Raw genomic sequence first — 25842 nt, forward strand, 5'->3', positions numbered from 1 at the left:
AAAATTTAATAATGAAGCCATTAGGACAAAATCTAATTTATAATATAGGGAGGAAATGTAATTTTCCCCTTTAACAACAAATAGACTCTAATTAAAGTTTAATTCATTTCCTTTGGTTTGCCACATACACACTTTAGGGGTTCAAATAGAATGGTCTACTATTTAATATGCAATGTTCTGCTCTGGACTTCAACATAAGCATATAGTAAGGCACTAGAGTTGTTGATAAAAAAGAAAAAGAACAATATAGAAGACCAAATGCTCGTGAGTCTCATAATCTGTATCTTTTTAGCTATGAATCTGGAAATAGCTGAGAATTGATAGGAGTTAGGACATTGTATCTTTTACTGTTTGTATTCTGACTTCATGATGGTATCAGCTTGCAGTGAAACCCATAGACTCAAATGAGATTAAGCATAAACAAGAAACAAGGGAAAGATCTCTGCATTAGGACTCTCACTGGAGCCTAGGGTGAGAAAAATCCTACCTCTGTTACTGACTTCTCCCAGTTCCTGAGGCCACTCATGCCTCGCGCCAAGTGTCTAAATCAATCCTTATTATTCATTCACTATCTCTTCAGTCATTTGACAGTTTGTAAAAGAAAGGCTAAAAAACATATGAGTGCTTATTAGACACTTCTCCATGTTTTAAAATACAGCACTGCTATGGGACCACACATAAACTTTAAATTAAAACCTTCTGGAAAGAATTCTTATAAATGACTGAAATATTTGTCTGCAATCATCTGTAGGATATATCCCACAAGAATTTTCTAATATTTTTCTCCATATTACAGTAAGAAATTCCTAATATAATCCATTGTCTAAGGTAATTACATGGTAATTAATTTATTTCTGATGCATTTAATATTAGAGAAGAAAAGCATGTCTTGAAAGATAATACATACTTCCCCACTAATGCTTTTCTTTTATATTATTGAGGTATAATTTATATTCAGTATATGTAACTTATATATAGCAAAATACAGTTATATGTGTTTTATATATAGTAAGTTGTGCAAATCTTAAGTGCATAGTTAATTGAATGTTTTATATATCTGTACACCTCCTGGTTATGGATGTAACCACCACCCAGATCGGGAAGCATATCTGGGGAAGAGTGATCAGGCCAGGTTAGCAGGAGCATAAAATACTCTCTGACAAATAATGGGGAGAAAGGGGAGAGAACACTTCGCTGGCTATTACCTTTAAGGAAGCATGGTATTCATCCTGCTCCCAGAGACTCAGTTGGTTGCTTCTCTCTGTTACTAATCCCTGTTCTTCAAAGGTCCCCATAGGGGACTGAGACATGACATATTTGCCATTACGCTTTCTGAGTGAATTAGGAGATACGCTAACACCAATTACTACTTGCCCAGAAGCGCCTATAGTGAGGACGAATGATGTGAGGAAATGTACAAGATTATATCTGGAATCCTAACACGGGGAAGAAATGGAGGAAAGAACCACCAAATAAGACAAAGTCTCTGGGTCATATTCACCCTCCAAGATCAACAGGGCTACAACGGTATGTGGTTCTCACAGGAGAAACTACAGCCTTTAGGAATGATTATGATACAAGAAGTGCAGGAAAAATATATCCACTCAAGGAAATGTAATTTCATTCGTCTGGTATCCCTTCCACGAAATAGCTTCGTCAATTTTTCTCTGATTCTTTAAAATAAACACCAAACCTCGTTTAAGATTTCAGAGTAGATTCAGGTACAAATCCAAGAAACAAGGCACAATTTAACATGGAAATGTAAATTCAAATGTAAAATCAAATTTTATAACTCAGTGTGAGCACTCAGACATTTTTTGTTTTTTTCAGTACCAAGCACAATACATCCACTGAGCCCAGTATGTGTAGGGCGCAGCCACCACAGAACAAGGCAGAGCACTCACGAGGGAGCTCGCATAACTGCCTGGGACCCTTGCTCTTTGGAAATGAGACCACACTTTGGATTTGCAAGCAGACACGTTTTTTCTAACAATTTTCGTTTGGCCTTTTTCACCTGGGTTAACAGATCACTCCCAATTCAACCCGAGTGCAAATGTAGAATTCACTGACCTGCACAAAACCACATGCTGTGAAGTCCTCAAACAAGGGCAGACTTGGACGGTCTTCCCTGTAGATGGTGAGTTTGTACGTGATCAAGGTCTCCCCCTGTGCTGGAGATTCATCCACCACCAGCATTGAGATTTTGTTCATTCCCAAGCCCAGAGGATAGTTGGCAAAGCTAGAGAGAGAGAAAGAGAGAGAGAGAGATTTATTCATATGCCTATACAAATAAGTAAATATTGATGTATGAATCTATCACACATCAACATTTATTTATGCCAATAATTTGCATACAAAAGCAGATAAGGTCTATACCATGTCATAAGAAACTTAAAATATGAAAAAAAAAAGCCTTAATTACCTACTTCGGTATGCCAACAATGATCTTACAGAGCAAGTCCTCTAGCAATCACAGGAAGGAAACCAATACTTACTACTTCTCAGAGTCATACATTATCTCATTTCATATACCAACTCTGTGCCTAAAGTCCCACGGTAGAGTCAGGGATGGTCTCCAGGTTGGTCTGAATTGAATCCTCTTTTCTTTCTACTAGACTCTCTTAGCTCTCAGGGATGTCTAATGCATTTCCTTCCCTACAGCATAGGAACATTAGTATCTTCCTTGCCATGAACATGGCATGTACTAGAGTTCTGTCTTCTGTTCCAAATTATAAACAGAAGAGTTGGTGATTCTCAAAAGATTCAATAGAAAAAAAAAATCCCACGAGACTAGGTAAATTCTGTTAGAATGTCCATAAATTGTCATCAAAATGTTTGTTCAACCCCTGAAAAATATCTTGAGGAGTTGGGATATGGTAGAAGCAAGCTACCCTTAATGAGTCTTTTTAATATCCAAATCACAAGATCCTCTTGTTACAACATTGTGGCAAATACTGCTAACAGAGTATCCAAAATCTATAAAGAACTTATCAAACTCAACATCCAAAAACTAAGTAATCCAGTTAAGAAATGCGCAGAAGACAAGAACAGACATTTTTCCAAAGAAGACATACAGATGACCAACAGACACATGAAAAGATGCTCAATATCATTCATCATCAGGGAAATACAAATCAAAACCACAGTGAGATACTGCCTCACACCTGTTAGAATGACTAAAATTAACAAAGGAAAAAAAAAGATGTTGGCAAGGATGTGGAGAAAGGGGAACCCTCTTACACTGCTTGTGGGAACCAAACTGGTGCAGCCCCTGTGGAAAACAGTATGGAGGATCCTCAAAAAGTTAAACATAGAACTATCCTATGATCCAGCAATTGCAACAGTAGGGATTTACCCAAAGGATAAAAAAATGTTGATTTGAAGGGATACATGTACCCCAAAGTTTATAGCAACACTATCTACAGTAGCCAAAATATGTAAAGAGCCCAAATGTCCATCAACTGACAAATGGATAAAGAAGATGTGGTATATACAGAGTGGAATATTACTCGACTGTCAAAAGAATGAAATCTTTCACTTTCAACAACGGGGATGGAGCTAGAGTATATTCTGCTCAGAGAAATAAGTCAGAGAAAGACAAATACCATATGATTTCATTCATATGTGAAACAAAACAGTGAACAGAGGAGAAGAAAAAAAAGAGAGGGAAGTAATCCAAGAGACTCTTAATTACAGAGAAGAAGCTGGGGATGGGGGGAGTGGGTTTGGGTTGGGCTAAACGGGTGATGGGGATTAAGAAGGGCACTTGTTGTGATGAGCATTTGGTGTTTTTGTATGTAAGTGATGAATCACTAAATTCTGCACCTGAAACTGATTTTACCATATATGTGAACTAACTCGAATTTAAATAAAAACTTGAAATCGAAGATTGCTAACAGATCAGTAGAGCACGGATATGTTCTTTTTTTTTTCTTTTAAACCACACAACACCTGAAAAGTGGAAGGATTCCACACCCTGACGATCTCTCCAACTGCTCTGATGCTTTAGTTTTTTTGAACCTTCAAAGGTTGCTTCAAATATCTGCTTCCCTATGATGTCTCCGCCCAGCCCTGGTCATCGGCCCCGTACCTTGGTCCTGCCCGATCATGCAGGTACACTTTGCACTGACACTTCGAAGTCTCCGCTCTAATTGTCACCGTGACCACATCAAATGGGACTTCAGAGTAGTAATCCCTGATCTTCGGGTTAAATTCAGGATTTAGTTCCAAATGTGGATGTGTGAGGATCTGCTTGATAGAACATTGTGTGTCATCTGTTAAAATAAAACAACAATGGCAAAGAAAAGACCACTGTGAAACGGATAAATGTTTTAAAAAAGGCATATATGAAAAAAAAAAGGCATATATGATTCAAGGTGGTTGTTGTTGTTGTTGTTTAATCTTTTGAACAACCTTCATGATCACTGCTGGTCTCCCACTGGGCACTCTGGTCATATTTGATTTGTGGCTTCAGCCGGATTTTCTATTTGTCAAATTTTGTAGCGCCTGCCTTATATAACAGCTGTTGGCTTTTGTTGGGATTATACGGGTGATAGTTTTTGCTCAGCTCTTAAAAGTTTAAAGGCAGGGAGAAGGTGGGAAAAAACGTCTCGCCAGTGGATTGATAACATTCTCTTGGCATTTATTGCATCTATCAAGCAACTGGTAAATGGGGGTGATGACTCTGTGAAGTGGGAACAGAAGGGCACCAGCAGGGAATGAGGAAAATTTCTTAATAGGGAGAGTCATTAAACTGCCATTGAATTGATATAGTAGCTTGCAGGCAGTAGGGTGGAGTGAAGAATGTGAAATTCAATATTATACCAAATACTCCAAAGCAAAAACAGCAGGAGGACATCCCGAGATCCCCCCCCCCAGTCACCCCAACCCAAGAAAATGTCCTACAGTATGAGAAGGAAATGTTGTGCTCTGCTCAATCCTGCTGTAGAACCCACCCTATTACTTCATACCATTGCTTCTAAACCATTTAAAAAATGTGTTTCTAGATGGTTAACCCAATTTTTACAAAAGTATCTTGAAGAGAAAAAGAAAAATGCATGTATAGGCATAAATACCAGCCACTGCTAAATTATTTTGTTTACATCTTAGGAATAAATACAATACTCAAAAGAAGCTTAGCGAATGTTTTTCAAAGAAATATTAATAAGTATTTTGTTCCATAAAATACTTTTCAGTATTTAATGGAACAAAATTCTGGTGGATTCTATGGAAATCTGTAAAATGAAAGTACCATTCTATTGCCTTTAAATAAAATGTTCAATGATGTTTAACAACAGGGCAACAAAACAGATAAGGCAGGGTTCGCTGCCAGAAGCGATACACGGAACTTAAGTTTGAATTCAACTTCTTATTAATAGTGCATTCATTTAACAATCTGATGGGTGCTGGGGGGGTGGGGGAGGGGAGGAATAGGGTGATGGACATTGGGGAGGGTATGTGCTATGCTGAGTGCTGTGAATTGTGTAAGAATAACGATTCACAGACCTGTACTCCTGAAGCAAATAATACATTATACGTTAATAAAAAAATAATGCATTCATTAAAAATTTTTGTTCCTGCACATTCCACGTTCAAGGACTGAGATAAGCACAGTAAAAACGGGCTATGGTTGGTCATGAGATCTGACTCAAAGGGAGACCGCGAACCTAACATAACACTTTAAACAGGCTGGAGTCCAGAGATTCAAAATGTGCTTTTGAGAGGACCATTTCCTACGTAGGAAGGGAATATAAACGCTTGCATTACACTTCCATGTTCAAAACCAGTTAATTGAATAAAGAAGATTTATTTTTTCAAAATACTCACCGCAGAAGATGTACTTTAACTTAAGAAGACATATTTTTATAAAACAGTCACTGAGAGTTAATTTCCTTGCAGTCTACTTCATAGTGAAAGTTTCCAGAGGGCTTGCCCATTTTAACACCGAAACGCAGCCCCACATGAGACAAAATGTGTAATCACTCTCTTAAGCAAGATTCCAGCAAGTGGAATCTTTTCCACTTTGTTTTCAGATTCATCAGAAACTCTCCACCTCTGGCTTAAGTGCGGCGTCCTAAAACCCTGCTTAAAAGCTATCTTGATACCATCTTCACCTGAATCATCAGTGCTGCTGCCTTCAAACACCTGGAGTGTCCTTGGCATCCTTCCCAGCCCAGTGCCAGCTCGCCTCGGGCCAGCTTACCTCAGGTCCACGGAGAACCCAGCATGAGCTATGGCAGTAGCAGGCTGCTTAACCTACTTGGCAAGTGTATTTGGGAAAGCCGTTTGAAGTTTTGGTCGCTCTTAATGGATTCGTTTAACCACAGAGTTTTATTGCCCTCTTGAGGGACAATCATAACTCACATTAAACTCAAGAAAAGCCTAGATTCTGAAGGATAATCCCACCTGTTCTGAGGCATCATCAAGTTATTTCTTAAATCTTAGATCATGCCAGGAAAGTAGGCAGATTAATTACACAGACCCAGGTAGGACTAGATTTTTATCAATTTAAAAATATGAACTAAGCTGAAGAGCTTATCTAACATGTTCACCGCCTCTACTGCAGGTTACCTGGGAACTGCAAAAAAAGTGAGATTATCCCCAGGGAGTTGTTTCATTTTATACATCATAGAAGAGAAGACCAAGGAGGTGAAGTGACTTGACAAATGTGCACCCTCAACTTGCTCCAGGTTTACTGCCTTGTCCTTGCCCCACTATAGCCTAGGCACTGGTCTCCCAAGAGGGGCATGTATTTTTTTAGGAGGAAGAGACTGGATGGAAAATTCAGGCAAGGAACGGCAAAAGTCAGACCTGTTATTTTTCCTGATCAGCAATACTTTATGTAAAATGCTATTTTTCTTTAATTGGATGTACTTGTTGATTCTATTAAACCACATTATTGTATAACCTCTCAGTCTGTCCTGATTTTAATGATACTGTTAAAATATAATGAATGAATTAAATTGCCTTTCAGAAGATACAAATTAGTTTTTATTAAACCGGAAGACTCTTATTTATAATAAATTAAACCTCAGTCCATAAATTTTATTTTTTCCAGCTTTTATGTTTTACTGGAATGGATTTTTTATGGAAGGCTGAATTTTCTCAGTGTATGTTTTAGCACTGTATATATATGTATATATGTACATGTGGCCAAAAAGCAAACCTACTAAGTACGACTCTTATTTTTCCATCATATTGTTATAAAGTATTAAGATAATTCATGAGCTTTAGACAAAGAACTAGAAGATCCAGCTTAGTGATCCAACTCAGAGATTTAATAGCCCTGTGACCTTGGAAAGGTCAGTTAGATTCTCTAGAATTATATATTTACAAGGCCACACTGGGATAATACTGACCAGAGAATATATAAAGAAAATTATTTTTAAATCCTAAAATCTACATACTTGAAATGTATTATTATTATATACATACCATTTTTCTTGATTATACCTTAGTAAAAAAAAATTCATGAATTTTAAGGAAACAAACCAAAAATCCGATTAAAAACTCTAAATTGTTAAAAAAAAAAAAATTTCAACCCCAGTACTATCCATTATGTCAATAGTATGGTGGAAAAGGAATCCCTGTGGGTTGGCGTAAGCCCTAAAAATCGATGTATAGAGCAGATAAGCCAAGTTTATCTACTTTAGTAGTCTCCAAGGCAAATACTTAGCACCCTGAAGACCCCTCAAAATGAGTCTGAAAGTCACTGGCCTTAAACGAGCAAACAAACAAATACATAAACAACATAGCATTTCACGTTCAAAATAGAACACTAAAAATGTTGTTAAGCAAAAGTGACAGATAGCAACTCATCCATAAACTTCTAAAAATTTACTTAAAATACATTACAGTCTAAAAGTACCCAAATATCAGGAGCCTGGGTGGCTCATAGTTAAGCGTTTGCCTTCAGCGCAGGTCCTGATCCCAGGGTCCTGGGATCCAGTCCCGCATCAGGCTCTCTGCTCAGCAGGAAGCCTGCTTCTCCCACTGCCCCTACATGTGTTCCCTCTCTTGCTGTGTCTCTCTCTGTCAAATAAATAAGTAAATAAATTCTTAAAAAAAAGAAAGAAAGAAAAGAAAAAAATAAAAGTACCCAAATATGATAAAATGGTGATTTATTCAAACCACGGCTGTGCCTCACTATTGATTATGCCACCGAAACACTTTCATTGGAACTCACCGTTACTGCAGCGAACTTCTTTGGTTTCATTCATAATTCGTAGAACAACAGCTAAAAAAAGAAAAGTTAATTTAAAATGGAAATGGTTAATCAAAACAAAAAGAATATATATTCAGTAATCTCAAACAGTATAATTTAGTAGAACCATTTTATGATTTAACTTTTCTTATATCAGCACTCAGTTAAACTGAAAGCTACAGTAAAACAAAAGAAGTTATTTGGTTCAAATCTCAGGAGAATGATTATTTCAAAAAGGAAAATTTTAAGGGAGAAAAGTGAGTGGCTTAAATGTCATCCATTGCCTTAGAGTGATCTGTTAAGATTCCTTCTAGAAGGTACCTTGATTTTATGACTGTAATATCCCAAATCATTAGAATTACAGAAATTTTATCCCATTGATTCCACTCGCACTGCTTAAATTTCTGAATTAAACCAAACATCTATCTAAAAAATGCCTTACTACATACTGATGGAACAAAGGAATGAATAAAAACACTCAGAGTGCTTAAATCATTCATTTAAAAAGAATAATGGTGGGAGTGAGAAAGTCTTCAGAATAGCAGTTTATCACCAAATCTTCATTGGGCTTACCAATTCCTTCTATTGAATTAGTGGATCTCAAACTTTAACATGCCTCAGAATCATCTGAAGGACTTCTTACAAGACAGAGTGCTGGGTCTCATACCCAGAGAGGTGTGATTCTGACTCAGTATATCGAAATGGTCCATATTTCCCAGGTGATGTGGTATTTCTGGTTTAGGGACCACATACTGAGAACCACTGTATTGTATCAAACCTTGATTTGTAATAGGGAAATTTTGATCTCTAAAAAGTTATGGACACGTGGTATCTGTTTTCATCTTTTATTCTTAAAATTAGAAACATTTTCTTTCTTTATGATCAAAACCTCAGATGTTCTTTAGAAAGAAGAGAATTAGAGAAAACAAAGGTAAGTCTAGGGAAAAAAAAAATCACAACTGCCATTAATGTTCCTCGAGGCCCATGTTGCCTGTAGTCAATCGTTTCATTTAACAACACACCACAAACATCTTCCATGTCATAAATATGCTTCTGTAATATTAGAATGGCTTTACAGTATTATATGGGAAGTCTATGGCTTTACTTATCTAATTCACTATTATTACAATAGAAGTAGTTCAAATTTTTAAATTCATTTTTAATAAGTTATGTAACTAAACTTTTGTGTACATTAATTTCCTTAAAACGAATATCTAGGAGTGAGATTTCTCTGATGTAAAAGTAACTTTTAAAAAAAGATTTATGTATTTATTTGAGAGAGAGAGAAAGACATCATGAGCAAGAAGGGGAGAGGGAGAGAGAATCTCAAGCAGACTGTGAGCTGAGTGCAGACACTGACAGGGGGCTTGATCCCAGGACCCTGAGATCATGACCTGAGGGAAAACCATGAGTTGGGTGCTTACCCATCTACACCCAGGCGTCCCTATAAGAATAACTTTTAAGGATTTTCTTATATGTCATCACATGGCCCTTTAAGGGAGGTTGCTCTAATTTATACCAGCACCAGTGGATTGAGAATACTTATTTCTCTACACAATCCCCACCTCCATGATATATATATTTTAAGATTTTATTTATTTATTGGACAGAGAGAGAGATCACAAGTAGGCAGACAGGCAGGCAGAAAGAGAGAGGGGGAAGCAAGCTCCCTGCTGAGCAGAGAGCCCAATGCGGGGCTCCATCCCAGGACCCTGGGATCATGACCTGAGCCGAAGGCAGAGACTTTAAACCACTGAGTCACCCAGGCATCTCTCTATGATCTTTAAGAGGAAAATCTTTTCAAATTTGAGGGAAAATAGCATTCCCTAGTTTAACTTCCATTTGTGATTGCTAAGGAAGCGAAACATATTTTGGGGGCCACACAATACTTATTTTCGTGTTGGAAGAAGTGAGACTGTATCTTTTTACCTTTTTTATTTCCAGTTGCATCAGATGGCACTTGTGGTTTTTCAATGTTCTCATTCTCTGTAAAAGAATTCCTGCAAATGCAAGGCCAAGCCAGTCTGGATCAATGAAATGAACAAAAGTCATGGAAATCACATCTAATGCACTCTCCCCCCCCCCCACCCCCGTGTGGGTACAAGATATTTTGATGAACACAAAGGAACACTTTCTGGATTTCATTCCTCAAGACCGGCAATCTGGCCTCAAGTGAGGTGGGTGGAAATCTCATCATCTCTAATCAGCAGAAGCACATTTGAAGAAAACCAGGGCAAAAAGTCACTCTTTAGGCCAAAAGCGAGCAATCTCTGATAGCCTGGATCCAACAGAAGTGAGTTGGGAACACACAGTCATTTTGGAAATTGTTTGGCTAAAAGCACGCAGTCTTGAAGCAAGGAGGCCTGGAAAGTCTGAGGCACAGACTCAGAAGAACATACACACAACCTAAGGGTGCGTGTATGTACGGGGGCTACGCAGAAAACGACCTACGATCCTGTTGCGTCGTCTGTCCTCAGATGCGGGCTAACTGTACTGAACGGTAAGGGTTAGTTCCTCTCGGTGTGTTAGCCTCATGTTTTTCTGTTATGCAACTAAGTGCTTGGCCAGATTGCTCTTTGACTCTTCAAAGTAGAGACCAAATAATCTAAACCACGGACCGAAAACTTGCTGGTCCTGAGGACGGGGAATACGGAACAGGATGTGATTGGACTTTTCTGGGCTGTGCTCTGATTCTTTCTGCATTTCCACTGCAGCAGAATGGAGAACAGATCACTGGCCTGATTTCACAGCAACGCTATGAGCATGAAATCAGATGCTCTGTATTAAGTTACATTTTATAAATATTTATTGTCCCAGATACTGTGCTGGGCACTGTGGTGGAGAGATGAATAGGCATAGTCAGTTCCTTCAAAATAGAAACATCAGCAAATTACGAAGAATAAAAGAATTAAAAATATTGCTAATGTGGGAAGGTGTGATAATTTTATTGCAGTTTTACTTGTAAAGTAAGTCTCTTTTCTTTCTTTGATGCATACCATGAAGTATTTAGGGGCGAGAGAGAAAAATGTCTAGCACTAACTTTAAAATATTTCCCTTCTCCCAAGGAATGAAGAAACAGATAAAGCAAGCATGGGGTGAGATATGTTTAGTTGAAGGTTGACTGGGTGCCAGGATAAATTAAAAAAATATCTATGAATTCATGTGAAGCAAAAACTCTAAGTGAAGCTCCTAAAAGATACAATCTTGAAATGCACATACACTGAGTTACTATCTTAGTGGAATGAGATGCTTTGTATGGTAAAGCATTCCGCAGCAATTCCTTATGTGATTGTGTGAATAAATTATTTATTTTTAAAAATGTGGCTTTTTCATGGAAAGCCTATGAGGAGAGCAAAGTACACTTGCAACTCTATTGCAAGTAAAGTGAAAATTAGCAGATGATGCACAAATATTGATTTTAATATTTTCATTCTGTTCAGATTTACACTGATTCTGTGGGGACCTCTGGATTCTAAGCCTCAGGGCACAGACATGCATAATGGTCACTTTTTTTAACCTTTGCTTTTCTGACTTTATCTTTTCTCACTTTGTTGCTCTAAGCAAAGGATCTTTATTTAGAAGGAAGAATGGGAGCTCCTGGTTAGGTCAGTCTGGGGAGCATATGACTCTTGATCTCAGGGTCATGATTTCAGGCCTCACATTGGGTGTAGAGATTACTTAAATAAATAACTAATTTTAAAAAATAAAAGGAAGCATGAAATCATTATTTCCCAGAGGTAGCAGAGATATGTAAAATTGGCTTTTTCTGTAGAAAAGCTGAAGGTGACCATTGTGAAAATAAGGACAATGATGAATGACTACACCTGACCTGTCCATCTGCAGGATATACTGGAATCAAGCACTGGGCCACAGATGTGAGGCCAGGGTCCTAATCTCTCCTCTTTTTCTCTGGGCTTTGTGACTTGAGCAAATGACCTACCTTCTCAGCATGGTTTCCTCATCTAGAAAACGTGTCTAATACGCATCCTCCTTGTAACACAGCATGGGTGATAATTAAATATACATATGCTCCCAGGTAAATTTGAAGATAATTAGAATTATTCTTTCTGGAAATGTTCTCAGAGTGATTTACCTAATTGCTTTTTGATAAAGATCTAAAATTTAATGTTCTCAAGGTTAACTTGGGTAAATCTTTCAAACCTGTCTTGCTTTTCCTATGAAGGAAAGAAAAATGTTTCCCTCCACTGTAAATCCTAAAGTGACCTTTGGATGGTAGAAAAACATGAAAAGTCCATATTAATATTTATTACCTACTTTGACTGCAACATACCAGTCACCATATGGCACATGGAAATTATCTTATGTAATTCTTGTGAAGTAACAAGTGGTAGGTAATCCTTTTTTTTACAGATATGGAGATTAAGTCTCAGAGGTATCAAAACTTTAGCTGCTTTAATTCATAAACTCCAGGGTTGGGGTATTTGAATCCAGGTCTATCTGATTCAAAAAAGTTTTGGCCCTTTCTAGACTGACCAATTCCAACACTGACCACTAATAAATTCCTTTATTTAATGGGAATCATTACAGTTAGGCTTAGGGTTTGCATTAAATGCAGTATTCTGAATTTAAGGTAAGTCCCTTCTTTAACCTTATACCATAGGTGGAGCTTGAGAAAAACTTGCTGGGGAACAAATTTCCCAAAACTTGTATATCTCAAGGGAGCTTAATCAAAACTAAAAACAGTACCTAAATTGGCTCCTTGGTAAATCAAGTCTGCTCTTCCCCATTGATAATGATGAGTGAGGGCAAAGAACAAACCAATGGGCACTGAGCTCTGTTATTTAAAACCTACTTTTCAAACAAGTAAAGGCTTCTGTCAGGCTTACTACTTCAGAGCATTGAATAAGGCCAACTTCATAAAGTCGTGGCAATTCAAGTGAGTTCTAATCCTGGGAAATGTCCTAAGAATTCTTCAAGTACACGATTATTTGTATTTTTGAATTATAAAAAAATTCTTATGGAAATACTTTCATGACCTCCTGAGGCAGAGAGAAATGAAGCACACAGGTCAGGAGAGCTGAAGCCATTCCTGCCTGAGAGGGCCTGCAGGAGACACAAGTGATTATGGCACGGCCCTTTCGTCTTTCATCTCCCTAGGAGGTTTAGGTTTGCTTCTCTTTTCCTGGCAGTAGAAAAGTCAAATAGTCCCTGAATTGCATCATATAAAAGAGAAGCAGACTTAGCCAGGTCCTTGGGCACTGTCCCTTTGTGACAACTAGAGGAGATGTGAATATATTCCCTTGGTCTGTCCCCTCTCCCAGCACCTCATTGTCACCTCTCATTAGAACGGAAGTGGAAACGGGAGGACAAATGTTTGTTTCCCTCTGAGAGTCTAAACCTTCTGAAAAAGAAAAGTTCTATTCTTGTGGCAGGGACAGACATATTTGTAAATTTGTCTAGATTTTGCCCAGAACAAAGTCACACCTCAAAAACTCAAATATGTGCTCATACCATCTTGGGCTCTACACTGACTGAGGGTTCATTAAAAAAAAAAAAAAGTCACCTAATTCTTTTTGATGGTCTCAGAATTCAATGATATATATCACAGAATGAAATGAGATTGAAACTTTTTCATTTTAAACATTACTCTGTAGTAGGTTGGTTTGAAACACTGTTGGATGTGTTTTTATTACAGTGTTTAAAGACCACTAGAATTGTTATGGTTTCAATGCTTTAAAGAAGATTATTTTCCAGAGCACAAATATTTGGACATGTTTCTTTTTGTTACTTTCTTTAATGTAGGCAAAATCTTTTGAAATCAATCTTTAGAGAATTTTTGGATTGCACAATTCAAATTTGTGGCTATCTTACCATTCCAGTGGATGTAGCTGTGCCTTTTTATTCAGGAGCTGAAACTGTTCAAATACATTTAAAAGAGACCAGGATTGAGTCAGGACTGAACCAGGTTGTCCTACAGGCTTTGCCATATCATAAAATTCACGCATCAAAGATCGAATCCCAGGAGTAGTAGATGGGAAGAGCTGAGAAGAAATATTCAAAATGAGAATATCAGAATAAGTAATGGAAAATAATTTAAAAGAAATGGAGAAGGCTTTCTATCTTATTCAGCTATTTTAAAAAGTCAGATATTTATTTAAAATCCACTGGTCAGTATCATAATATAATTTTTCTGTGCAGTTTTCAAGGTAAATGCCACTTTCTATAAAGAACTAATTCTGTTGATCGTATTTCCAAATGCAGTAAGTGTTCTTTCTCTTTTCTTTGAATGAAAATGGGTATCTCTTTCCTATAGATAGCTGAGAACAGCTGAATGAAAGAGTGACTCTAGCATTAGGAAAAATGAAGGGAAATCATTTGGGGTTGCAAGTGAACTTTGTCAGGGTAAGAGATATTAATCCCATGGAAAAGAAAATCTATGGTTATCCTCTTTCTACTCTGAGAGTCAGGAAATTGGAGTTTGCCCTTTTTCCTGTAAAATAATTCTTCAGATTTCACATTGTACCAAGAGATGTTCTCTACATTCAGTATCTCAAATTATGAATTCCTGAAGAACGAGACCTCTCTCTTTATCTTTGTTGAGTTTTGAGCCAACTGTCACAAATGTAATACTTACTATATTTAAATTAATTAAAATAATCCATCAATTAAATTATTATCTTTGGGGAAAAAGCTTACTTTGAGCCCTCTACAATATGAGATTAAATTATAAAGACATGTGCCGAGCAATCATTCATTAACTTAGTAAATTGGTTATAACTTAGACAAGTAGCATGTGAATACATGCTATTTTTTTTAAGTAAAAAATAACTGTTTGATCCAAACAGATTAATAATAAATTATCAGTGGACTTTGAAAAATGTTGTTTTAACAAGATTTTTTGTATAAGCAAATCTTAGGTGGAAAAATAGAAATCTATTATAGTCCATCTAGATAAGTGGCAAAACTAGAAACAAAGCAAATACTGAACATTCAAACACACATGTAATCAATTATATTGATAATGACCTTTGATATTGACCAATAAATTAACAGAACCCAGGAAAATACACAGAAACGAAAACAAATGTCAGTTATTTTTTAGGCTAAAACCCAGTAGTATTTATCATAATTATTTACATTTTCTTTTTTGAAGTTTGCTATAGAGTTGCAACAAATTAAGATTTAGGTTGTTTTCTAAAATGTGGTTACATTCAGTAATATTTGATTTGACCCAAACAAAAAGGACATGATGAGCAGAAAGAAATTTCTGTTACATGTGCATGTCCCAAAGCTAAAAGCAAAACTTCTCCAGAAAAAAATAGACATTTTCCCCTTCAGAACTGTCCTATACTGGCAGTTACACTGATCTCATATCCTTTTACCTTGAATAAGTCATGTATTATTTGCAAAGTCTTAAAGAATATCCGTTCTGCTCATTTTAATATTTAGTTGTCTGACAAGAAGAAAGAAGCTTACAAAGCTCTCTATTTCTTAAAGAAAAATCTTCACCCAGTTTGAAAAAAGAACAAATAAGGCTGATCTATAAGGTCAGTAATCATGAGGAATCAAATGTCACTTTTGTTTTACCAGTTGGAATTGCCCCAAGTTCCCAAGTTCCTTTATGAAAGTCATAATTGAGTTCATCTCCTCTAAAGACAGGCATTGGTTTTGTTCCTTCTGATAGTTTTCACCCTAGAATGGAGGGAGAGTAACAATTCTTAAGCAATTGTTACAAAGGCAAACCATGTTTAGCCCAGTTGCCTACGCCCCCCTTTATAAACCAATCGAAGTTTGAACTCTATAAAAAACAGCTGAGCTAATTAATGCCAAATCATGCCGAGGGACTTCAGCTTGTCACAACAGTGTCTGACTCTAAGAAAATTTCCATACTTGACGAAGAGGACCTGAATGAAATTGCTCAATTGTGTATGGGTAAGTGAGGGTGGGGAGATGAGTCCAGGAGAGTAGACTGTGCGGGACAATCTGGGAATGTAGGGAGCATCTCCTTCAGGCTTTAGGGTGCCAGAGATCAGAGCAAAAGGTGAACACGGGACTCTCATCTGTGGGATATTACAATTTTGGAGTTTGTGGATTCTAATAAACAGTCCCCCAACCCCATTTTTCCTCACATTCATTTTTTTCTGAGGCATCCCTGAGAGGAGAAGTTGCACATATTTACTATTACTTCCGGGTCAAGTGTTTCTAACAGTTTTAATGACAGTCCACTCACTAAGGAAGGAAAACAGGGAACTAGAGGAAAAAATGAATAAAATCCAGGAGAAACAGCAGTCTGTAAAGCCATGTTCTGTCTCTCCCAAAAACTCTCCATAGAGCATCGATGTGTGTTTGTTAAGAACTTTCACAACCTTTTCTCCCAAATTCTCCAAATACAGGTTTTAAAACAGAAAGATATATAGAGAATAATACTGTACTTAATGATCTGTACAGATTTTTGATGCATTAAGAAAATTTGTATTAATGCGCCATAAAAATTAACCAATGCTCCTATGAAGGACTACATCCTAATCATCAGCAGCTATGCAAAGATATTAACCAGATGTGAATTCGTCAAAAATTAGTATTCTAACTTCAGTCCCTTGATGTCAGTCTAGAACACTCACTGATCTTCTAGATTGCCTTCAAAAAATTCTACTATTCCTTTTAAAGTATTCTAAATAACATCAAATATTTATTATTCATAATATCCACAAACATTCCTTAGGAGTTAGAAATTTCTTTATCTTAACCCATAACTGCATCATAAACAGTTACTCATACTTAGTAGACATAAAATAATCTTGGTCTTCAGGGCAGAAAACTATAAAGAGGAGGAATATAACAGATACCAATTCATTTCAAATCCATTATCCATTTGTTTAGCTACACAATAAAGAAAATGGCACCTTTCCAAGAATGACTGGAAAAAAAAATTTGTCACTGAAAAAATAAGCACTTACCTTAAAAACACCTGATCTATAAAGTCCCTGAAGTATCTCAGAAAACATTGGAAGTGAAGATTCATTAGAGAAGAGAAAATTGAAAGTATCTTGTAAAAGGAATTCTTCTGTGTTTTGGTCCTCAAAATCCATATTATCATCATCTTGAAAATTTAAATGCTCATGCACCTGTGAAAGAGTAAAATCACAGCAAATATTTTTCATTGACTTTTTAATGCAGTGAAATCTCTTCTAAGACATGAGTCATTCCTGTTGGATTGTAGATCAGAACTGACATCTAGTGGCCTTTTTGGAGGTCAACAGCTTTATAAAATACAAATAATGCTCTTTTGAAGGTACAGTTTTTTATATGAAAAGTAATGGATTATAAAGTCACAATAGTTTATCTTATAACTCTTTACTGTTGAAGAATTTGTATTCAGGAAAGATAATATATGACATTTCTGAACAATAATTTTTATTTATTTATTTATTTAGTTATTTTACTATTTTTAGATTGTATCTATATTCAAGTTAGTTAACATATATGGTGCTGGGACAACTGGACATTAACATGCAGAAAAATGAAACTGGACCACTTTCTTACACCATACACAAAAATAAATTCAAGACCTAAATGTGAGACAGGAATCCATCAAAATCCTAGAGAACACAGGCAGCGACCTCTTTGACCTTGGCCACTATAAATTTCAAAGAGCATAATACAAACTAAGATGTGTGCAAGATAATGAATAAATGATTAAAAATGTAGATTCATAAAGTTTCAAAATTTTATGGGTAGGCCTTTGAGCTATTCAGCTAAATGTCTGAGCCACATATACTGCAATCATTCACCTCGTACAACAGTTTGAAAAACAGTCAACGTAAAATGAAGCGGAATTCTGGTTGCACATTATGCATTTGTTCCTTTCCCTTCTTCCTACTCCATAGCTCCAAATAAAGGTTTCTGTAGATTTATGCAATCAACTGTTTTTTTAATCTTCTTGCCATTAAAGGATATTTTATTATTTTTTAAAAAAATTATATATATATATATATATTTTTTTTAAGATTTTTATTTATTTATTTGACAGACAGAGATCACAAGTAGGCAGAGAGGCAGGCAGAGAGTGAGGAAGGGAAGCAGCCTCTCTGCTGAGCAGAGCACCCGAAGTGGGGCTGGATCTCAGGACCCTGAGATCATGACCTGAGCCGAAGGCAGAGGCCTTAACCCACTGAGCCACCCAGGTGCCCCTAAAGGATATTTTAGATGAAAGATCTGTTGGAGGGGATGATCTGAATGAGTTCACTGAAAGGATGAGTTGATTTGAAAGGAAGTAAAAGAATCAGAGTATACAAAAGCACTCTTTAATTTACACATATTTATACTAGAAAAAAACACATATTTTAAAAATGCCTGTGGCTTTTTAAATTAAAATATAGGTCAACTTAAAACTATCTATATGTAAAGAATAAGAGTTAATTTTTTCTGCAATCCCATGTGAATAAGCTGGATAATCTTCTATTTTCTACTATCTACACGTTTGCCACTTTATTTTGTAAACGGGGTGATTGAACTGTAGAAAATCCATACCCTTTCTATAGTGATGCATAATGGGGATTGGAACTCAAATAATAAATCATATTCTCCACATATTGGTTAATTTTCTGAACTACAGTAAAATATAAGCTTGTAATGACTTTAATACTAGTTGCTATTTATTGGCTGGTTACTATAAAAGCAAACCACCCACCCACCTGCACATATACTCCCCTCCCCCAACACACACACACAATAGATCATTCAGTGTAAGGTGGAAGTTCACAAGAAGCTTTTGGGATACTTACTTGGAGCACTACAGGGTCCGGGAAACTGTAGTAACCAATATCAAAGGTGAAAAGTTGAAAACATAATCTGCATCTGGAATAAAAACAAACCGTGATATAAAAATATATTCTATTTGCTACATTTACTCTATTATTTGATACATTATTAACAGTTACTAAAGTTAAATGTCAAGATCTGTACTAAGTAAAAGAAACAGTGGCTTGGAAATTACATGCAATTTATTTTTTAATTCGAATTTGTTTTGTTCCTTATAGGAAATACAAATATATCTAGAGTAGTCACAACACATTAAACAATGAAGTTACTTCATGAAAACCTAAATACGGAAAAGGAAATTCTCCTTCTCCTAACTGTTAGGCATTCTTATTCACATATAAGCATGATAAAGCTTACTTGAGTCATCTCCTTCTTGTTGACATTCTAAATTTAACATTGCCTACAAAAAAGGCATGAAATTATATTCAAGTAAACTGGAATACAGAGACAATAGCTATTAGATATTGTTAATAAAGTCCATAAGTAAAATTATACCTAGTCAATGCAAAGATCATATCCTAAAAATAGCTAAGCTTAAAAAGGTGATGCAATTAAAATTAATTTAAACAATGTGTGCTTTATTTCTTATCACTATTATTTAGATGCTAACAAGTCTGTGACATGCTCTGAAGTTTCAGAATCTATAAATATGAAAAGATGTTTATGAGTTCATATTTATATGCTGACATAACATTTTCCAAGTAGCACCTACTTGTGATAATTAAGATACATTTTCACAAACAATTTTTAGAACTTTTTTTTTTAATATTAGCATTGGCTTTTACCTATTGAAGGCCTTTGGTCCCAGAGTAGATGTTTCGCTGAATACTTCAGCTGCTAGCAGGAGTTTGCTAATTGCTTCCTTCATATTATCAAAAGCCTGAAGAGGTGAACTGGCTGTCAGGAATGTCTCAAAAAATGTTTGCAGCTGTGAACAAAGTAAAGGATTCAATATTGAAACAATAATCTCAGTCTATCATTTCCAAGGTGAACAGTTTGAAAGATTCTTCTGGATTATGTGTCTTTGAAACACTCCTTAAATAGGACATTTTGATAATCTCTATATAGTATGTGTATGTAGACACACACACATATATATCTTCTATATAATATACTGAAAGACGATATAAGTACTAAAATATATTGCATCATGAATGTTGTATACATTATACATAATGTGTATATATTATATACATTTAAAAATATAGCCTTTTAATTGGATATGGGGTGACACTACAGCTTGTCATTTAAATTACTTTAAGAGTTATTTTTAAAAAGAGATTTTTTTACTTTTCTCCCCCTTTTTCTAATTTCATGGCATCTAATCATAGAAAGTGAAGTGGAACTATTTACGGGAGCTTGCGATCAGAACCTCCAGGTTTAATGTGACTCTACTAGATGAACTCAGACTGGCAACTCACTTTGAATTTTTGTGTCCTTCTCTTTAAAATGGGTGAATACCACCACCAAGAGGGCTGTAAACCCAAATGAGAAGAAAATGTATTGGAAAGACACCGTAGAGTATGAAATTCAGATCTAAGTTTTTTGGTATTATCACTTTCTTGAATGTATCAGATCAAAAATAAATGGATGAAAGTTACTCCTTCACAGCATTTTGCTGTGGGAGATGTAGCCAACTAATGAAGAGTCTGAGAGAGTTTCAGTATTCTCCCATCATTTTAATGTAAGGTTTTGTGAGCAGATAAAATGGGGCACTATTACAAAAGGGGAATAAAGGTTACTTAGAAACACAATTATTGATATCATAAACAGCTGTTTTTATTTGCTCAAATATTAAAATAATCGCAAGAGTACCCCTTGAGGATGCTTAACATCAAAGTTCAAGTTGAAATTTTTAAAAAGCATAAAACAAATCTCTTATTAAGTCATAGACTTTCTTTGGAGAAACATAATCTTTCAAGAATGAAGAACAAAAAATATTTTTTGAAAAAACATGCAGCAGGTATTCTGTTAATGTTTTTGGAAGGACAGACTAGATCCATCTGAACTGCTAAGACTACAAAGTGAAGACTTTTGTTGTTATGATAATGAAGGACAGATATTGGCACAAGTGACCTAAGGGAAATGGTAGATGTATCTTTAAAATACCAAGCAAAATTCCCCGAGAGCAACAAATACTGACTTCATAAACTTTTTTTTACTAGCTGAAAAACAGAAACCTAATGAGATGTACATTTTAAGACTCTACAAACACATCATTAGCATTTGGCAATTGGGATGTTTTTCCATTTCACTAAGGAAAATAAGTGTAATAATTGTAAGATCAAAAGAAAACAAATTAGTGTTAACACTAAAAATGTTAACACCCTTGAGTCAAAACAGAGTAATATTGTTTTTCCAAATAAAAATAACTCATATTTCACTCTGTTCACCATATTATGTAGAAAGGATTATTGATGATTTTATCACCTTTTCTGTTTTAATGTTTCCTGAATATCACAAAGGTCAAGGTTAATAATTTAAGAAAGTTTGTGTAGCATGTGAGATGCATAAGATTGATGATCAGATGGTATGTTCCATAGCAAGAAATAATTAGCAAATTAATTCTTGGGTTATACTGATTCTCCCACTGCAGAACCGATTATTTCTAAATCTCTGACTGTAACATGAGCATTGAATATGGGCTATCAGTACATGGATTCAGTTCCATTCAATTAGACTGTTTTAGTGAAAACTTTACTACGTGGAAAGTACTGGGCTGAGTGCTGGAGGACATATGTACAGCACAGTCTACAGACATGAGACCCAACAAGTCCTTGGTTTAACGTCGGCTCTACACCTGCTACTATCACATTGAGAGAACTTCTGAAGTTAACAACAATATCTATGTTGTAGAGGTATGGCCAGGATTAAATGAGAGAATGCACGTGAGATACACTTCTACCCCACGCCTGTCAACACTCAGCGCATGTTCGCTCCTTTTATTAGTTCAAACAAGAAAGTCCACAGCCATTTAAGGAAATTTCAATGAATGGGTGTGGTTGTTGAACCCAGATTCTCATAACGCAGTGCCTTTGTGGAAAATCAAAACTGCCTCTAGGAATTCAAACGCTCGTGACACCAATTGGGAACGTTTTACAAAATAACTGACAAACCTGTCCAGAGAAATAAAGAAATACGGCGGTGGAAGGCCCCCCTCCAGCGGTCGGCCACGCAACCTCAGTGAAGGAGCAGAACCCAAGGATCCAAGGAACTGGCTGTCCTCCCGTTTCCCTAAGACCTCCGTGTGCTGCGAGAAAGACTAACATCTTACATCGGCCACCAGCCACGAAAGGAGGGGACCAGAGCTGCCTTTATAAACAGAGGTACGAGGACAGGAGAGAGAAGTGGCGCTCCCCAAGCACGACTCCAAATGGAGCGACTCGTTTTATTTTTGTTAGTTCTGTCCCCAGTTTTTGTCTCTGTAGGCATTTCCTTCTATCTCATTGCATAAATTTCAATTTACTGAAGCCTTTCAGTTCAAAGGGAATTCTAGACGAGTGACCTATTTCATCTGCTTAGTATAGTGGGCAAGCAAGCTCCATATGCCAGAAATGAAAATAGAATCATGCAAGTGCTTAAGAGTTTATTTATTTATTTATTTTTAAAAATCATCTTTCCTTGAGTGACCCAGAGAGGGCACAATACTTCCTCTATCAATTCTTGGAACTAATCCACTTAGGCTAAGTGGAAGACTTCTTTGTGTGTCTGGTCCTGCTGTAATTTGTTACACTTAACTGTATTTCCTTGGTCACTTTACTTGAATTCCGTGCATCTTGGTGTGTTCAGATGTAGAAAGAGAATTGCGCTCCATGGTCTCATTACACAATGTCAAATCTGAAATTATTTGACATTAATACCACTCACAGCCATCAGAACCTGAAGAACACACCTGACCCAGGGGCTTGCTTCACTCAAGAACAAATCCCTAAAGGAGCACTTTCACCTTCATTGCTACTTTGAAACAATGAAGCCATAAACTCAAATATCAAGGAGACTTCTCCCTCTCTAGATCAAGACTTTTAATGGATGTTTCTGAATCACATAAATATGAGAATATAAGATCCCAAGGAAATCAGTGCCTTGGCAGCAAGGTAAAAATAAATAAAAAAGCATCTTAAAACAGTTAAGATGACATAAAACTATTTTATGAACTACGCATTTTCCTCCTTTGGTGTCAAAATGAAATACAGATTTAGTGCAAAATAAATTATATAGGAAAAGACCTTGTAAGATCATGGTTGTAAAACGAGGTGGTAGAAACACCAAGATTTGTTCTGACTTGTGTAAGAGTCAAGTGATAATCTGGTAAGGTATTTATGATTTTTTATCCATTCAAGTGATTTATTTAAATATATACACAGATGGATCAAAATTGTCAATTAGAAAGACACGAGGAGCCAAAAATCAACTTGAAAATATTTGCAAGAAAACTTGCATCACATCTTTGATAACTTAAAATACTTCTAAGGAGCCCTTCTATCCACTTCACTCCTCCGCCCCATCTCTGACAGCCCTTTTCGACAGTTCTGGGCTTCACCTGATTCATTCCCTTTAAATTCCCATAAGACCTGCGGCAAATTGCTCTTAGTGCCAGCATGGGTCATTCTGTGTCAACTTGCTGACTTTCTTGTCTCTTCTTACTACTAGACTGTAAGATCAGAAACTGTACCGTTTTACCTTTGGGTGGCCAAGACCTAACACAGAGTTGGTACCGAGTGAGAAAAGCGAAGCATAACATTACAGAAACCGTAGAGACTTTGATAAGAGAGATAGTTTACTGGAGCTTCTGGATAAAATAATTTTCTCCTTAGGACATATTTATCTCTTGTTTCCATCTCATGAGAGAGGGAGGATATGCATTTTTTTGGTGACTTGTAATAAAACCTTTGAAAAATAGAGGCTTACAACTGTTCAAAAGGACTTTTGAGATAAGAAAATTTAATCTAAGAGTTAAAACAAAGGATGAAAGATTAACCAATATTAGAGTTTCTTTCTTTTTTTTTTTCAAGTCATGTTCTTGACTAACTGGGAAACTTTAGAATACTGTCATTTTAGTATCTTGAACTTTGAGTAATATTTTTTAAAAATATTTTATTTATTTATTTGACACAGGGAGAGATCATAAGTAGGTGGGGAGGGGGCGGGGGGTAAGCAGGCTCCCTGCTGAGCAGAGAGCCCAATGTGGGGCTCAATCCCAGGACTCTGAGACCATGACCTGAGCCGAAGGCAGAGGCTTAACCCATTGAGCCACCCAGACGCCCCTCGTGTAGTGTTTAATAACATTGTCTTTCTGAAGTTTCCTAGAATTTCTCTCAATATTATTGGATCAGATAGAAATTTTCATCTTCTCAGTATAAAGAAGAATATGAGTAGTTAAAATCATTTTGCACTGAAAAGCATATAAAAAGATGCTTGATATCACTCATTAGGGAAAGGCAAATCGAAGCCACAAAGAGGTATTACCTCACATTCATTAGGATGACTCCTACCAAAACAAAACAAAACCCATAAAATATTAAGTGTGGGGAAGAATGTGAAGAAATCAGAACCCTTGAGCACTGTTGGTGGGAATGTTAAATGGTGCAGCCACTATGCAGTATGGAGGTTCCTCAAAAATAAAAAAATGCAGTGCTGTATGACCTAGTAACTCAACTTCCGGGCATGTGGTCAAAACAAGAGAAAGCAGAGTCTTCAAGAGAGATTTACAGACCCATTTTCATAGCAGTGTTATTTACAATAGCCGAAAAGTGGAAGCAACTCAAGCAACCATCAACAGATGAATGGATAAACAAAATACATAATGGAATATCATTCAGCCTTAAAAAAGGAAAGACATTCTGACAAATATTAGGGCTTGAAGAACCTTGAAGGTATTATACTAAGTGAAAGAACCCAGTCACAATAGACACGGTATGGTCCCACTTACATGAAGTATCTAAAGTAGTCAAATTCATAGAAACAGGAAATAGAATGGCAGTTGCCAGTGGCAGAGGGGAGGGGTAAATGCAGGGTTGTTTAATGGGTATAACCAGTTTTGCAAAAGGTTCTGGGGATTGGTTGTCTAGGAATGTAAATATACTTAACACTTATTGACCTATACACTTAAAAATGGATAAGATGGTAAGCTTTATGTTAGGTATATATTACCACAATTACAAAATTTTAAATTAATTTTATGGTCTTTACAGCCTAACTCTCTTCAACAACCATGTTTAAACACTTGCTAATTTTATACCACCAAAGTCCAAAAGAGCACTTCTTTAATGGTTAAAAAAATTGCAAAAGAAACAAACAAACAAAAAATAAGCCCTCCCTTGCTCCATTCCTCAGCTCCTTCAAATAGTGAAAATAATCTCCATTTCTACTTTATCTCCACCTTGTCACTGCTTTATCTATGAACACTCTTTGATCCCCGAGCTTTTTGCTCATTTGTTTGTGATGGGAAATAATCCCATAGCAAGCTTGAATGCTGACAGGAATGATCCAGAAGAGAGGACAAATTAATGATGGAACACAAAGTCGGTCTAGAGGATGATCATTACAGGTGATCAGTGCTTAAAAGGAAATACCACAGAAGGGCTCAGACTCAGTTTTATCCAAGGGTAGAACTAAGGGCACTCATTTAAATATATGAAATCCAAGATGGTATGTTCTTTGTCCAACTTAGAAAGGGAATAAGTATGCATTCAAATCTACCTATTTGTAGTATCCTTGAAATTTAAATCTATTTTTCTTGACTGATACTATTATTCTTTCTGCCTTTTATAGACTCACTGAGGATCTCTCTTGTCTGACTCTAACCTAACCAGTCTCTCTCTCAGGTGCTTGTAAAACTCTCAAAATGTATCCAAAGG

At 36.3% G+C, this 25842-nt stretch overlaps 1 protein-coding gene across 1 annotated transcript in view; it reads right to left on the minus strand.

Annotated features, from left to right (window-relative positions):
- Positions 1-25842, minus strand: part of CPED1 (cadherin like and PC-esterase domain containing 1) — a 264193-nt gene that overhangs the window by 120485 nt on the left and 117866 nt on the right. Inside the window, exons 7-15 of the mRNA XM_082692704.1 lie at positions 19771-19913; positions 18949-19021; positions 17122-17289; positions 15752-15856; positions 14036-14205; positions 10133-10203; positions 8186-8236; positions 4091-4274; positions 2071-2239 (exon numbers count right to left, since the gene is read on the minus strand). Of these exons, the coding sequence (XP_082548830.1) occupies positions 2071-2239; positions 4091-4274; positions 8186-8236; positions 10133-10203; positions 14036-14205; positions 15752-15856; positions 17122-17289; positions 18949-19021; positions 19771-19913 (1134 nt within the window). The remainder of the gene's footprint in view (positions 1-2070; positions 2240-4090; positions 4275-8185; positions 8237-10132; positions 10204-14035; positions 14206-15751; positions 15857-17121; positions 17290-18948; positions 19022-19770; positions 19914-25842) is intronic.

This window comes from Mustela nivalis (genome assembly GCF_964662115.1).
Source record: "Mustela nivalis genome assembly, chromosome: 12".
Lineage (NCBI taxonomy): Eukaryota > Metazoa > Chordata > Mammalia > Carnivora > Mustelidae > Mustela > Mustela nivalis.